Source organism: Amphimedon queenslandica, unplaced genomic scaffold (assembly GCF_000090795.2).
Source record: "Amphimedon queenslandica unplaced genomic scaffold, v1.1 AMPQUscaffold_13514, whole genome shotgun sequence".
Taxonomy (NCBI): Eukaryota; Metazoa; Porifera; class Demospongiae; order Haplosclerida; family Niphatidae; genus Amphimedon; species Amphimedon queenslandica.
In genome coordinates this window covers 73,972-86,617 of record NW_003546250.1, presented here as the reverse complement: position 1 = coordinate 86,617, position 12,646 = coordinate 73,972, and the positions used below count along the sequence as shown (strand labels likewise).

General features: G+C 38.8%; 5 protein-coding genes across 5 annotated transcripts; 2 read left to right on the top strand and 3 right to left on the bottom strand.

The window, feature by feature from the left end:
* Positions 1-16: 16 nt before the first annotated feature.
* On the bottom strand, positions 17-2,993 carry LOC100641325 (ATP-binding cassette sub-family F member 2). Its single transcript, XM_003383080.3, has 11 exons — positions 2,661-2,993; positions 2,001-2,139; positions 1,812-1,957; positions 1,593-1,764; positions 1,443-1,545; positions 1,281-1,376; positions 1,035-1,238; positions 802-984; positions 637-756; positions 391-594; positions 17-268 (listed from the first exon to the last, which is right to left on the bottom strand). Exons 1-11 carry the CDS (start codon positions 2,947-2,949, stop codon positions 167-169), a joined length of 1,758 nt encoding a protein of 585 aa, XP_003383128.1. The 5' UTR covers positions 2,950-2,993; the 3' UTR covers positions 17-166.
* A 37-nt stretch (positions 2,994-3,030) lies between these two features.
* LOC100641200 (elongation factor 1-beta-like) lies at positions 3,031-4,211 on the top strand. The gene is made up of 7 exons (XM_003383079.3): positions 3,031-3,197; positions 3,256-3,381; positions 3,430-3,538; positions 3,586-3,649; positions 3,695-3,820; positions 3,868-3,935; positions 4,024-4,211. Exons 1-7 carry the CDS (start codon positions 3,118-3,120, stop codon positions 4,108-4,110), a joined length of 660 nt encoding a protein of 219 aa, XP_003383127.1. The 5' UTR covers positions 3,031-3,117; the 3' UTR covers positions 4,111-4,211.
* On the bottom strand, positions 4,122-5,498 carry LOC109585382 (uncharacterized). Its single transcript, XM_020001452.1, has 4 exons — positions 5,389-5,498; positions 5,097-5,345; positions 4,638-4,829; positions 4,122-4,390 (listed from the first exon to the last, which is right to left on the bottom strand). The coding sequence occupies exons 2-4, from the start codon at positions 5,333-5,335 to the stop codon at positions 4,231-4,233; spliced, it is 591 nt and encodes a 196-aa protein (XP_019857011.1). The 5' UTR covers positions 5,336-5,345; positions 5,389-5,498; the 3' UTR covers positions 4,122-4,230.
* Positions 5,499-5,612: 114 nt separating this feature from the next.
* Positions 5,613-6,316, top strand: LOC100636859 (U6 snRNA-associated Sm-like protein LSm5). Its single transcript, XM_020001459.1, has 5 exons — positions 5,613-5,739; positions 5,783-5,909; positions 5,955-6,010; positions 6,055-6,088; positions 6,162-6,316. The coding sequence occupies exons 1-5, from the start codon at positions 5,715-5,717 to the stop codon at positions 6,175-6,177; spliced, it is 258 nt and encodes an 85-aa protein (XP_019857018.1). The 5' UTR covers positions 5,613-5,714; the 3' UTR covers positions 6,178-6,316.
* On the bottom strand, positions 6,206-12,631 carry LOC100636734 (DNA ligase 4-like). The gene is made up of 29 exons (XM_020001424.1): positions 12,500-12,631; positions 12,335-12,452; positions 12,104-12,283; positions 11,961-12,025; positions 11,761-11,911; positions 11,311-11,403; positions 11,059-11,163; positions 10,894-11,000; positions 10,768-10,848; positions 10,655-10,720; positions 10,443-10,513; positions 10,042-10,138; positions 9,848-9,907; positions 9,689-9,789; positions 9,483-9,574; positions 9,340-9,435; positions 9,133-9,252; positions 9,010-9,089; positions 8,447-8,552; positions 8,241-8,393; positions 8,101-8,190; positions 7,956-8,044; positions 7,749-7,797; positions 7,356-7,445; positions 7,231-7,302; positions 7,063-7,148; positions 6,764-6,806; positions 6,542-6,651; positions 6,206-6,419 (listed from the first exon to the last, which is right to left on the bottom strand). Exons 1-29 carry the CDS (start codon positions 12,601-12,603, stop codon positions 6,266-6,268), a joined length of 2,829 nt encoding a protein of 942 aa, XP_019856983.1. The 5' UTR covers positions 12,604-12,631; the 3' UTR covers positions 6,206-6,265.
* Positions 12,632-12,646: the final 15 nt, after the last annotated feature.

The window sequence follows — 12,646 nt, the reverse complement described above, 5'->3', positions numbered from 1 at the left end:
TAGAAACTGATTTCTATTTCACATTAAAAGTAGATTGATCGCATTAATAAAATAAAACAATGACGATACAGAATAGTAATTAATGCTTTAGGCATTACTGACAATAAAAGCTGAGACTAAAATCCATTAATGATAAATAAATAAATAAATAAATAAATAAGTTAATTCAGGACATGACCTTCTTCTTCAGCTCTTCTTTATAAGACTGTATATCACCCGCCCACTTATGGATACCTTTACTCTCACACACCCATATCTCTTTAGCAACCTAACACAGAAACAACACAATCAATAGTATCAGTACCAGTCTCTGTTAGATGTAGAAATAAATTTTGGGAGACCAAAAGTCTCCAAGATCTACCAGTGATTATTATTATTAATAATGATTACCTGACTGATTAGTCTGAAGTCATGGCTGACCAGTACCATTCCTCCTTCAAACTCATTGACAGCATCAGCTAAAGCATCAATGGTTTCAATATCAAGATGGTTGGTTGGTTCATCCAGTAACAGTATGTGTGGGCGTCTGAATGCAAGCCAAGCAAATATAACCCGACACCTTTGACCATCCGAAAGATTACGCAATGGACACACCTACAGGAGTGTTGATAAGCCACTCCTATAAGCCATACCAACCTGTTGCTTTCCTGTCAGTCCGTAGCGGCCAAGAGCTTTCCTCATTTGCTCCTCCTCCTTCTCCTCAGGATAACACTTTAGCATGTAGGTCAGGGCAGACTCGTCCATATCCAAATGATCCTAATTAAAGAGGTGTGGTCAGTAGGTGTGGCCTAGTATCATTACCTTAAGATGCTGATGATATCGCCCGACCTTAAGATGGGCGTGTCTCCTTATGATGCCATCAGTTGGTACCAGTTCCCCATCAATCAGTTTGAGGAGGGTAGACTTACCAGCCCCATTAGGACCAACCAGAGCTACCCTCGTCTCCAGGTCCATCCCAAAATCAATATTGTCATAAATGAGGGCCTGAGGGGACCGGAGATTATAAATACACCCTCAAGGGTTCTGATACATACTTTATCGGGTCCGTATCTAAAGCTGACCCCCTGTACCATTATTACAGGAGGGGGGAGTGACCCACAGTCAGGGAATGAGAATGAGACCACCTTATCAATAGAAACCTTTTCCGTTAGACCTCCGGCCACCATTTTACTGAGAACCTTCTCTTTACTTTGAGCCTGTTTAGCATTACTACCTCGACCAAACCGAGCAATGTAATCCTGAGAGAAAATAATAACAAAATTAATAATCAGCATCTTTACTTTCATGTGCTGCATTTGCTGTTTCTCCCACTGATATCTCTTCATCTGATGCTCCTCCAATTCAAACCTTGTCTTCACATAAGCATCATAATTACCCTAAACAACAACAATAAACAATAAACAACAACAATCAACAACAACAATAAACAATAACAGTCTCACCCCATAATAGTAGAGTCTTTGTTTGAAGAGGTGGATTATGTTGGTACAGACTCCGTTGAGGAAATCCTGCGAGTGAGAGACTAGGACTAGTATCCTCTTGTATCTAATTAATATTCATTGATAATAAACCACACCCACTGACACGCCTACCTCTTTAACTCCTCCTCTAGCCACACACAAGCCTCAAGGTCCAGGTGGTTAGTGGGTTCATCTAAAAGGAGGAGGTGTGGTTTCACAAAGAGTGCTCTGGCCAGAGACACTCTCATTCTCCATCCTCCGGAGAAATCCGAACACTTCCTGTGCTGCATCTCATGGGAGAAACCTATAGTGGGGTGTGTCAGTAGGTGGAGTCATTAGTTATTTAAATACCTAATCCATGTAGTATCCTCGAGGCTTTAGTCTCAGCAGTGGATGCGTCCAGTTCATCCAGTCTCTCGTATATATCCATCAGCCTCTCACTGTAAGTGTCACTGTCTCTCTTAGAGAGTTCATCTGCTTCTTCTTCAAGACGTATCCTAAGTCACCATGACAACAGTTACTATAGCAACCGCCCCTTACCTCTCCTCGTCGACCTCCATCACACACTGGAGTGGAGTCTTGTCACTGGAGGGCATCTCCTCCGACAGGTGGTATATATCAACATGAGGAGGAATGTCTACCTCACGTAGACCAAGAGACGCTAGGAGAGAGGACTTACCTTTTTAGGAAAGAGAACAGTACAATAATAATAATAATAGTGTCTAACATGTACATATACACGTTTTTATGATCTATAGAAAGTTTGAGTTGATTCCAATCACATTTGGATTTTTTATGAATTTTTAAAGTTGCTCCAAAATCGGACAAAAGTCCCTGTACTATAGTACAGGGATTTTGGTCAAATTTTGCCAAAAATGAAAGGAGAGAATTCTCCATTTTTCCCCCTGATGCATATACATGTTCATATGTTGTATAGAAAGTTTGAGCTAATTCTGATAACATTTGGATTTCTTATGAATTTTTAAAGTTGCTCCAAAATCGGACAAAAGTCCCTGTACAGGGCCCTACTTTGGCCAAACTTCATGAACATTAAAAATGAGAGAATTCCTCAATTTTATTACACTTTTCTAATATGTATACAAGTTCTTGTGTCGGTAGACACTGAGAGTTAATTCGCAATACATTTATGACTAAATCTTTTAAAAATAACTTATTCCAATTAATGCCCACTAAACTCACCACTTCCATTCAACCCCACCAGTCCGTATCTCCGCCCACAATTCAATTCTAATTTAGCGTCGGACAATAACTCGGCTCCATGAAAGGTCAGTGATAGACTCTCAATGTGTAGATCACGTGACAGTGGGTGTGACGTCAGTACACTGGTAGTTGATCGATGTGATGCTGAACCGGCTCCTGCTGGGTCTAATGAGGCCCCACCCACTGATCCTTTACTCTTCCCCCCTCCTTTGGCTGCTAGCTTCTTGGCCTTTTGCTGCTGGCGCTTTTTAGCAGCATCTGAAGGCATTTCCTCCTTTATGGTTTAAAAGTACACGTGGGTAGGTCAATGGGTGTAGACTATTATCAATAACTATTAATAACTACCTTGCTGGTTGCTGCAGACTGCACGTGCTGTGTTCATTCAGGGTCTTTTGTTAGGTTCTTTCAACTAATTCTACAACAGACACCAATAGTGATGGGGTTTGGTGATTTAAAGTCTTCTGCTGGTCTTCAGTCTCTTAATGAATATTTATCTGATAAAAGTTACATTGAAGGGTAACTCTACCATACATTAATTTATCATGTCCTCCCTCTCTCTCCTTGTCTCTTCTAGCTATGTTCCTTCCCAAGGTGATGTAGCTGTGTTCAATGGTGTTGGATCAGCTCCTGGTTCACAATATGTTAATGTGTTGCGTTGGTACAGGCACATTGCTTCTTATACTAACGATGAAAGATTGGCGTAAGTAATATTGTACATGTACTGATAATTAGAATATACTCTTTCCAGGTTTCCTGGTGTTCAGAAGCCGTTAGATCAGTATGGTGGGGCCAGCACTTCAGCTCCTCCAGCTGATGATGATGACTTTGATCTGTTTGGGGACGACGATGAAGAGGAGGTGTGGCTTATAATTAATTATTTAATGACTGGCTCCACCCATTACAGGAAGCCGAGGCTGAGAGGATCAAGCAGGAGCGTATTGCAGCATATAATGCAAAGAAAAGCAAAAGTAATGATTATACTGTGACCACACCCACTTAGCCACGCCCCCTAGAACCTGCCTTGGTTGCAAAGTCCAATATAATCCTTGATGTGAAACCCTGGGACGATGAGACCGACATGAAGGAGGTTGAGGCTAAAGTCCGCACTATTGAGGCTGACGGGCTCTTATGGGGAGCATGTGAGTATTAATAACTATTAATAACTATTGATAACTATTAATAACAGCTAAGTTTGTTCCACTGGCTTATGGTATCAAGAAACTTCAGATTTCCTGTGTTGTAGAAGATGATAAAGTAACAATTAGAGAGAGAGAGAGAGAGAGAGGAAGAGAGTATTAAATGTTATGTCTCTCTCCCCTTTCTCTCTCCTTGGTACATGTAGATTGGTACTGACTTCCTAGAAGAAGCCATAACAGCGTTTGAGGATCTGGTACAATCTGTTGATGTAGCCGCTTTCAATAAAGTTTAAAAAAAAAGAACTTGTTTAAAAATATTAAATAGTTTTGGAATGCGTAGTTCTCTTCATAAGTGTAACACATTGTGAGTGCACACAATACAATTCAATACATATAGATTTGTTATTAATAGTTTACGAGTCAGCAGCTTGCACAGGATACACCTCATTGTCTGTCAGTAGACTGCTTAGTCTGTGTGCATGTCCATCTGTATTCTTAATGGGCTTCATTTGATAGGCCAATGCTATGTTTGCTTCATCAGGTTTATTTGCTGATGAAATACATGTAGTATACCTATGATGCAAATTAATACTTATGAAAACTCATCGTGCCAAATCATGAATACTGTATATTTATTAGTATAGTATTACAACAAAATTGCTATACATTATAGTGATAAATTTAGAGCTGATCTGATAATAGTAGTTATTTAACGTGGATTTACAATTATGATTATACTAGACCAGCATACTGTCAATTTTTAATCAAAAGCATGCTTGGGAAATTTGATCAACCACTTAAGAAAAGAAACAATACTTACGAGTGTGACGTTAATCCAATTATCTGACCATTCACTACAGAAGTCAAGGTTATTCCATCCTCAAAAACACAAAACCGTCCATGAACTGCTGCTTCTGCTGGGTGAGCACTTTCAACCTGCACCCCAAAAGAATAGCCAAGGCTCAGCTGCATAGACTCACTAGGAAAGAGTCCACTATCATTATGTATATCCCTATTTAAAGAGTTATGATGATAACCTCCTGATGCTGAAATGTGTGGTTGATATAAGTATTAAGCCAACATCCACTATGGCAACTTTGTGGTTACTTTGATGTATGTCAACTTTGTTGCCTGAAATAGAACAGTGTTCTACTTTAGGCAACAAAATTTCTGTTGATTTCAACAAAGTTGCCTAGTGGATGTTGGGCTTTAGATATAGTGTATGCAATGAACATACCAGTACACATACTAATATGCACATTACAATAATAATTCTAACGTTTCTCCAGATTTTTGTGACAGGAACAGACCAGTCACCACAGGATACATACGAGGCTCAAGAACACGGATCCGTTCAGAAATTGTTGAAGTAGCTTGGACACCTTCAACAGCATAGCTGAACGGTGCGGGACTCTCTCTAGGGAAGTGTCCGCCAGGATAAACGGCAATTGCGTTCTCCCTGTGTAAGATAAGCCTCCAAGCGTAACTACTACGAGCAAAACCAAGCATAGCAAACATCGAGTTTGACCTGTGGGTTTATAATATAGGTAATGACAATAGAGAAAACTTACTGCCGCTGCAATGCAACTGCTACCCGTTTTCAGAACACAAAAAGCAGTTATCTGTAAGAGCACCAAGCATTGGTAGTTCCCAAACGGGTCAGACGCAGCGACTGAGAAAAATGGGATTTTTCCAACTCCTTTATACAAGTAATCATCGTAAATCATGTGATAATATTCCGAGTAGATCTAGTGCTATGCTATAGCAGTAAGGCGCGCCCAGTAACGCCCTGAAAGTGAAAAATTTGCACATGTGGCATGTGCATTTTCGCCATTTTGTTTATAACACAAATTCACACAATAGAGAGTCCCCTAAACTAAAGAAGAGTTACTAGATAATGGAGGGTTCTCTTCTTCCTTTAGGTAATTACTAGTACCATTGAATTACCCCCTCTCCTTCCCCTAGAGCTGGTAGATAAGTGTATAGGGAGTAGGATACACATTATAATGAAATCCTCAGATAAAGAGATCGTGGGGACACTCCTGGGGTTTGATGACTTTGTTAATGTGGTACTGGAGGATGTGACGGAATTGTAAGTTAATAACTAACCACACCTACTAACCATACCCACTCACAGTGAGATGACACCAGAGGGACGAAGAATCACTAAATTAGACGAAATATTATTAAACGGTAAATTAATTAATAGATGTAATTAATTAATGAATTAATAATAGGTAATAATATTGCAATGCTGATACCGGGCGGCGAGTAAGTCATTAATTAATAATCAATCATGTACATTCACATACTCCTATCATTAATTACCTTATATGATGTATAGGGGACCTGAAGTATAGACCACATCCTGGTATAGTGTCAGTAATGGGAGGGATCAACACGGAAATACACTTTTAAAATAATGTACTTAAAAATAATAATTAATAATCAATCTTTTGTTGTAACTATTGGTTCAAATAGTCTTTCATTCTTACAATACTTGTGTTCAATACAGGCACTGATCCAGTCACTGGTTATAAAGTGACTTTTCTTTGCATGTGACTTCTGCTTCAACCTTAAACTGGACAGTCTCTGCAGGTCACTGGAAGGAGAGGGGCATTGAAGTGAAATAACACGGTCATGGGATATATACATTGACACTTATTGTTGTTGGGAAGGTGTTGTCATTGACAACATACACATGTACATAAAGTACTAATTTACCTTTTATCAAACACGACGTGAGTCACTGATTCATTGAAGTCATCAGTTACTGTACCACCACACAGTCTTGCATCTAATTCTGGCAGTGACAATGATGAGTTTATTATTACCTATAGAAACACATGTAGGGATAGGTTTAAAGGTGCCATATATACAACTGACAGATGTATGTCGGCTAATCAGTGCATTAGTAAAGAGGTGTACGTGTACATATTCACTTACTGTTGAAGGATCATTAATGACTTCATATTTATCAAAATAGAACCTACAGACAATCAGGCGACACAGAATAAACCACAATAATATGGAGTACATGTGTACTCTATTATTCTATAAGAGTACAAGTACAGGGACTATACAGTAAAGTCGAACCACAATGAGTATATATACAGCAGCTACTGATGCAAATGTACACAGCTGCTATACTTAACCTTGTGAAAGTTTATGTAACACACCTTCCCAGGCCTCTATCCCTCCCCCTCTCTCCCTCCCTCCCTCCTAGTCTTAGGTTCCTTTCTTACTTAAAATGTCTGAAGAGTCCTTTGGCTGATTCATTTGGAAAATACTCAAACTCCATTTTAGCAATTTCATCAGCAGAACAACTCCTCTAAAAAGAGAGAGAGAGAGGGATGGGGAGAGAAAGCAGAATTATTATAAAATTACATATACACTGTACATGTACACATTACTTTGTCTTTCATTTTATCGAATATTTCCCTCAAAGTTGTCTCGCTAGTATCATGAATATAACTATCACCATACTGTAAACAACACAACAATAAACAACAACAATAAATACAAAATACTGTTATACCTTATCATATATTTCAGAGAACTTGCTAGCAGTCTCAGAGGATGTGCTATACATCAGTGAGGGCTTCAATGGCAGACACCTCCCGGTCTCCTGTAGAGAGAGAGGACATGAACAACATTAAGCACAAATGTACATATAATTAGTTTTAATGTTGCTACTACTACTATAGAATGCTGTTATGAGTGTTTTCATTTTCTAACACAAAGGACTTCCTGCTCTCATACAACAACTAACCAATTATTATGTTTATTAGCAGAGTTGCTTAAACAGCGCCAATAGTAATTATGCATACAGACACATGTATGTACTACACACTATGTACATGTAATGCATACACATACATGTACATGTACATGTAACTGCATGTAAACCTAATCATCTCTTATTGCTCACCAGACAGTCCAGGAGCCATTGGATCATGACCACATTATAAATACCTTTACTGAATAGAGAGAGAGGGGGAGGGGTCAGGCATAATGACAAACAAGAAGAAAAAAACAATCTTAAAAATATGTGACACATAAAGCTGCTACACTTAAATGAAGTGATAACAGTGTGACACAACACATACTGTACATAAACAAACAAACAAATAAATACCTGATAATATTATTAGCCTTAACGACCAGTTTATGAACCAGCACACAATAAGTATCTGTAGTTGGATTCTGTACAAAAGTACCTCCGTGCTATAGAGAGGGGCGGGGCAGGGGAAGTGGCTAATAGAGTATTAATATATGCTTACCTCAGCAATCTTAGTCTCAATATATTGTTTACTGAAAGACGGAGTTCCATTAATAACACAGAACTGCTTACCAGCAAACATTGAAGATACCTTGAATGACACACATAAATCAAAGTAACATGATAAAGATAAAGAACCACCTCCTCCACACTGGATACATCAGTATGTCTGAACTGTGAGGCAACACCAGCTGGTCTATCTATCCTAGTCACTCTCCTTCTCTTTTTGGACGTGGTGAGTTCCTCCCCCTCCCCCTCCTCATAATGACGATGAGCTAAATGACCTGAGGCTACCTATCAATAGAATGTGTTACTAATTATAGACTCAGTTCTAAAAATAGCCTAACTCTTTTAAGGTCCTCCAGTTCATCTAGTGACATACAATCAAACCATTCTTTATCCTCTCTCACTCTCTCTAACCTTGGAAACCTTAAGGTACAACCTGTCCTGTACCTGGAGGAGAGAGAGGGGGAGAGAGAGGGGGAAGCTCTTAGACACACAGCAGAAGCTGCATACAGTATACACACATATCATAGTCACATATACATACACATGTACATGTACCATTCCATTAATATGATTATTTCTACTATCATACCAACTGACACTATGTTATCAATAAAATCATGAACATCTAAATACCCAAATAAGGTAAAAAAGAGAGATTCAAGCTACATCATAGCCAGGCAAGCATACATGTATACTACACTCAGCACTGACTCTCCTCCTCTACTTCTAAACACATCATACTGGTGGTGGTTACTGAATGCTACCTATAGTTTACATAGCACAGATTATGGTTGGTGTACAAACTCATCCAATAACACAAGCCTCAAGCAAATTTGTGTTTTAATTCAAATTATAATAAATGTAGTTATTGTTACTGTAATATATCCACACGTATACTCACTTGTCAGATACAATGATCTCAGCTGCTCTGATTTGAACAATCTTAGCATCCTTTGGTTCAATCCAAAGATCAGGTTTCTCCTATAGTACCATTAGTCTAAGCCCCACCCCCTCCCACCCTCACTTTAAAACCAGGTGCTAGTATAACTGATTCCGGTGGTCTCTTGGTATCAAACTTCCTCCAGTGTGGCTTCAACTTGTGACCCAGCTCTCTCAACTCATTCATAGTGTAGCCAGAGCCAACCTAAGGACAGGAGCTGTATCATTATTAATAACTATTAATAACTATTAATAACTATTAATAACTATTAATAACTATTAATGGATGTACTTTACAAAATGAATGAAACACTGTTGGTTTGTCTCCCTTGATGGCAGGAGGTACAGCTACTCCACACATGAAATGGGATATCATTCCGGCCCTACGCTGGAGTAAAGGGTTAATAATAAAGTGGGTGGGGCTAAAAGACTCACTCCAACCCCAAAATATCCTCCGATGATCAGTAGATCAAGATCATCACTGAGTGAATCAACATAATCAGGTTTGATCTTCAACCAACCACTACCTGTCATGAAATACAATAGGCATGAGGTGAATATCTTAAAAATGAATTATTGTCAGTAGCAGCTGTGGGTGGGAAGGTACGGCTGGTACTGATAGTAATGAAGAGGTACTTTACCTTTTCTTTTGTCTGGTTTGTACAATGAAGAAGGTTGTTTAATGACTAGTCCTTCCTCTCTTCTGTCAATGGCTTCATTCAGTGACAGGATCACATCCTCCCTAGAGGAGGAGGAGGAGGGAGGGAGGTGAGAGCAATACAATAGAGTATCTCCTTTACTTTGTTGATCTTTCAATTCTTTCTGCTTTATGTAAGCAACCAGGAACCACTTCAAATACCCTAATGTTCATTAGTGGTAATAATGAATATATACATTAATACCCTAATGTTCATTAGTAGTAATAAAGAATATACATACATCAATGGATACATTAATAGATACTAGCTGATAAAGGACATGTTCATGCATTTACTTGTTAAGATGCTCTACTCTTTCCCTCAGTGGGCAGTTAGCAAGGTTAGTCTCATTGATCATTAATGCATCGAACACAACAAAACACGGCTGCACACCTATATGTATATGTATTCACTACAGTAACACTATCTATTACAATAATGACCTGGTACATGTACATGTATGCACTAATAAATATTGTGAACTGTTGTGGACAGTTTAGGCCTCATTTACAAACAATGCAGCTGCTGCTGCTGTTGGATTAATTAAAAATTTTGCTGATTCAGTGAAGTGGATTAGGGGGGGGGGTTAACATGTGACTGAGGGTACAAATTATTCATTTATTATTAAACATAATTATTTATTTAGTTGAGAGAGGATGATCTCATTGTATTATCAAAACAAAGATACAGCTCTTACCATTCTCTCCTCCTCCTCCTCCTTCACTAACAGGGGCTAGTGTCTTTACATCAACATTCTCTCCTTTTGGACTAAAATAAACAAATTAACAACATCTTGACAACATGAACATGTGCTGTACATGTGCTGAGCATGAAATGAACACATGAAACAATTAAATAAACTGATTACATGTACTAGCCGTGTATACATGTATACATGTCCCTCCTTACAGGTAAGACTCAGTCTCCTTGTCCCACCCAACCATCTCTCCATCCAGTATACAGGAGTGAACCTTGCTACCATGGAAACAAGTTGTCATAGCAACCAATAAGACCACACCCACCTGTTAAAAGCCTTGTGTATGTTAGGAGTGAAGGATCCTTCTCTTTCCGTCCCACCAAAGGTGGAGGTGTACTCACGAGAACTAGGAGGGAAAATTAGGAGGTGTGGTCAGTAGGTGTGGTCATACCTCCTGGAGTAATACCGATACTGTCCGTGTTGCTTGTGTAACTGAATCCTCTCACCATCAAACTTATTCTCAATAAAGAAAGGCTGGTGATCCATTAGCTTAACGACCTGAGGGGGAGGGGCCAGGATAATCCATTAATTAATCAATATAATTATTATTAATCACCTGGTCTATGGTGGCTCTCTGTCCAAGCATTGGTCTGAATGGAGTGAAGTAGCTAATGGCTGCCTCATTCAATCTAACAGTAGGAGAGTGTAGATCAACACATACCTAATGAGGAGAGTATTGACTCATTGTATAAGAATGACTGATTGTTAGTATACAGTGTATATCTATTTTTTATTGTGTATTGGATATCATTGTATATTATTGTATATTATTGGATATTATTGGATATTATTGGGTATTATTGGATACCTTCTCGAGGTTGCTAGTGACACTGAACAGGTCCTGTCCGTCAGGATGAAACACTGTAAGGATTGAGTTCTCACTCAGTCCTATCTTTAGCTCCTAAGGAAATATTAATAATATCATACAAAACTATAGAATAAGTAAATGCAGATACATAATGTAGTCATGGTGAATACAGTGGCTCCTGGTTGATACTACTGCCGTCTACTGGAGGTCAAGGCTAACTAAAATCATAGCCAGAACCTGACCAAGTGCATGAGAGTAGGGGTAATGAATAATGTTATAGTAACAACTACTCTTGGTTAAGTGATGTAATGGCAACTATAACAGTGTCTGATCAACAAACAATGAGACTGCTATTGAGCAATGGGCTAGCTATCATTGAACAGTCCAGATTTTTTATAAATTTTTAAAGTTACTTTAAAGACAGTACATTTCCTGATACATGTTACATACCTTCATTATTATTCTTATGAGCCACTTCTGCTCCTGTGCTGAGGTGTTTCTTAATAAATGTTGAAGAGATTTCTTCACTCCTCCTCTGTCCTTAGTGACATTAGATAGGGCCAGCTCATCCAAGCATTGATTAACCTGTTCCATTGATAGACTATTGAAGAGGAAGAAGATTCAATGAAACAATGTTCAGTTAACCACACCTTCCCTTCTCAGGGCAACGGTTCCTTAGGACAAAGTAAGCTACTCCAGCAAAATCAGTTGCATCCTATTAATAATAATAATAATAATAATAATAATAACAATAATAATAATAATAATAATAATAATGTTATTAATCTCTTACGTGTTTAGCAGCATGAGGTGTTCTATAGTTTAACAGTTTCTTAGCATCAGGGCTGTCTTTAGCTATCTTCAATATGTCTATGTACTGCTTAGCTAGTGATACCTCCTTCAGTCCGTAGGCGGGTCTCTGTCTGTCCAAATATGGTAGTAACAGACGCATGGCTGGATAGAAACTATCGGACTATTAATTAATTAATAAGATAAACCACACCCAATTGACTAATCATCTTACATGGATGGTACCAGGTAGGTGGAGCTTGTTGTGTGTGTCCCTCCATTGTTTAATGAACCGGTCCAGACTGGTCTTCTTTCGCTCAGTTCCACTTAACGACTGGATCCTCTCTAACAGTCTAAGGGGTGGGGCTCAATGGACAGTAACCAATGGGTGTGGACTTACCCACAGAAATCTTGAAATGGAACCTGAGAAGCAACAGATTTACTCTCTCCTCCTCCTCCTCCTGTCCCTGTATCATGATCAGAGCTCTCCATTTTCTCTGCCATTTCTGCTGCTTATTTTCAGTTACTTACCCGCCATTTTTATTAA

Coding starts and splice junctions, on each gene's coding strand:
- LOC100636859 (XM_020001459.1), top strand. CDS start 5,715: ATGGAGGGTTCTCTTCTTCCTTTAG. Junction 5,740..5,782: donor GGGTTCTCTTCTTCCTTTAG/GTAATTACTAGT, acceptor TCCTTCCCCTAG/AGCTGGTAGATAAGTGTATA. Junction 5,910..5,954: donor CTGGAGGATGTGACGGAATT/GTAAGTTAATAA, acceptor ACCCACTCACAG/TGAGATGACACCAGAGGGAC.
- LOC100641200 (XM_003383079.3), top strand. CDS start 3,118: ATGGGGTTTGGTGATTTAAAGTCTTCTGCTGGTCTTCAGTCTCTTAAT. Junction 3,382..3,429: donor ACTAACGATGAAAGATTGGC/GTAAGTAATATT, acceptor TACTCTTTCCAG/GTTTCCTGGTGTTCAGAAGC. Junction 3,539..3,585: donor GGGACGACGATGAAGAGGAG/GTGTGGCTTATA, acceptor CACCCATTACAG/GAAGCCGAGGCTGAGAGGAT.
- LOC100641325 (XM_003383080.3), bottom strand. CDS start 2,949: ATGCCTTCAGATGCTGCTAAAAAGCGCCAGCAGCAAAAGGCCAAGAAG. Junction 1,377..1,442: donor AAAGACTCTACTATTATGGG/GTGAGACTGTTA, acceptor GTTGTTGTTTAG/GGTAATTATGATGCTTATGT. Junction 985..1,034: donor TTAGATACGGACCCGATAAA/GTATGTATCAGA, acceptor CGGTCCCCTCAG/GCCCTCATTTATGACAATAT.
- LOC100636734 (XM_020001424.1), bottom strand. CDS start 12,603: ATGGCAGAGAAAATGGAGAGCTCTGATCATGATACAGGGACAGGAGGA. Junction 12,026..12,103: donor CACCTCATGCTGCTAAACAC/GTAAGAGATTAA, acceptor TATTATTAATAG/GATGCAACTGATTTTGCTGG. Junction 7,446..7,748: donor AATGGCTCCTGGACTGTCTG/GTGAGCAATAAG, acceptor CTCTCTCTACAG/GAGACCGGGAGGTGTCTGCC.
- LOC109585382 (XM_020001452.1), bottom strand. CDS start 5,335: ATGTTTGCTATGCTTGGTTTTGCTCGTAGTAGTTACGCTTGGAGGCTT. Junction 4,830..5,096: donor TCACAAAAATCTGGAGAAAC/GTTAGAATTATT, acceptor CTCTTTAAATAG/GGATATACATAATGATAGTG. Junction 4,391..4,637: donor ATTGGATTAACGTCACACTC/GTAAGTATTGTT, acceptor TTTGCATCATAG/GTATACTACATGTATTTCAT.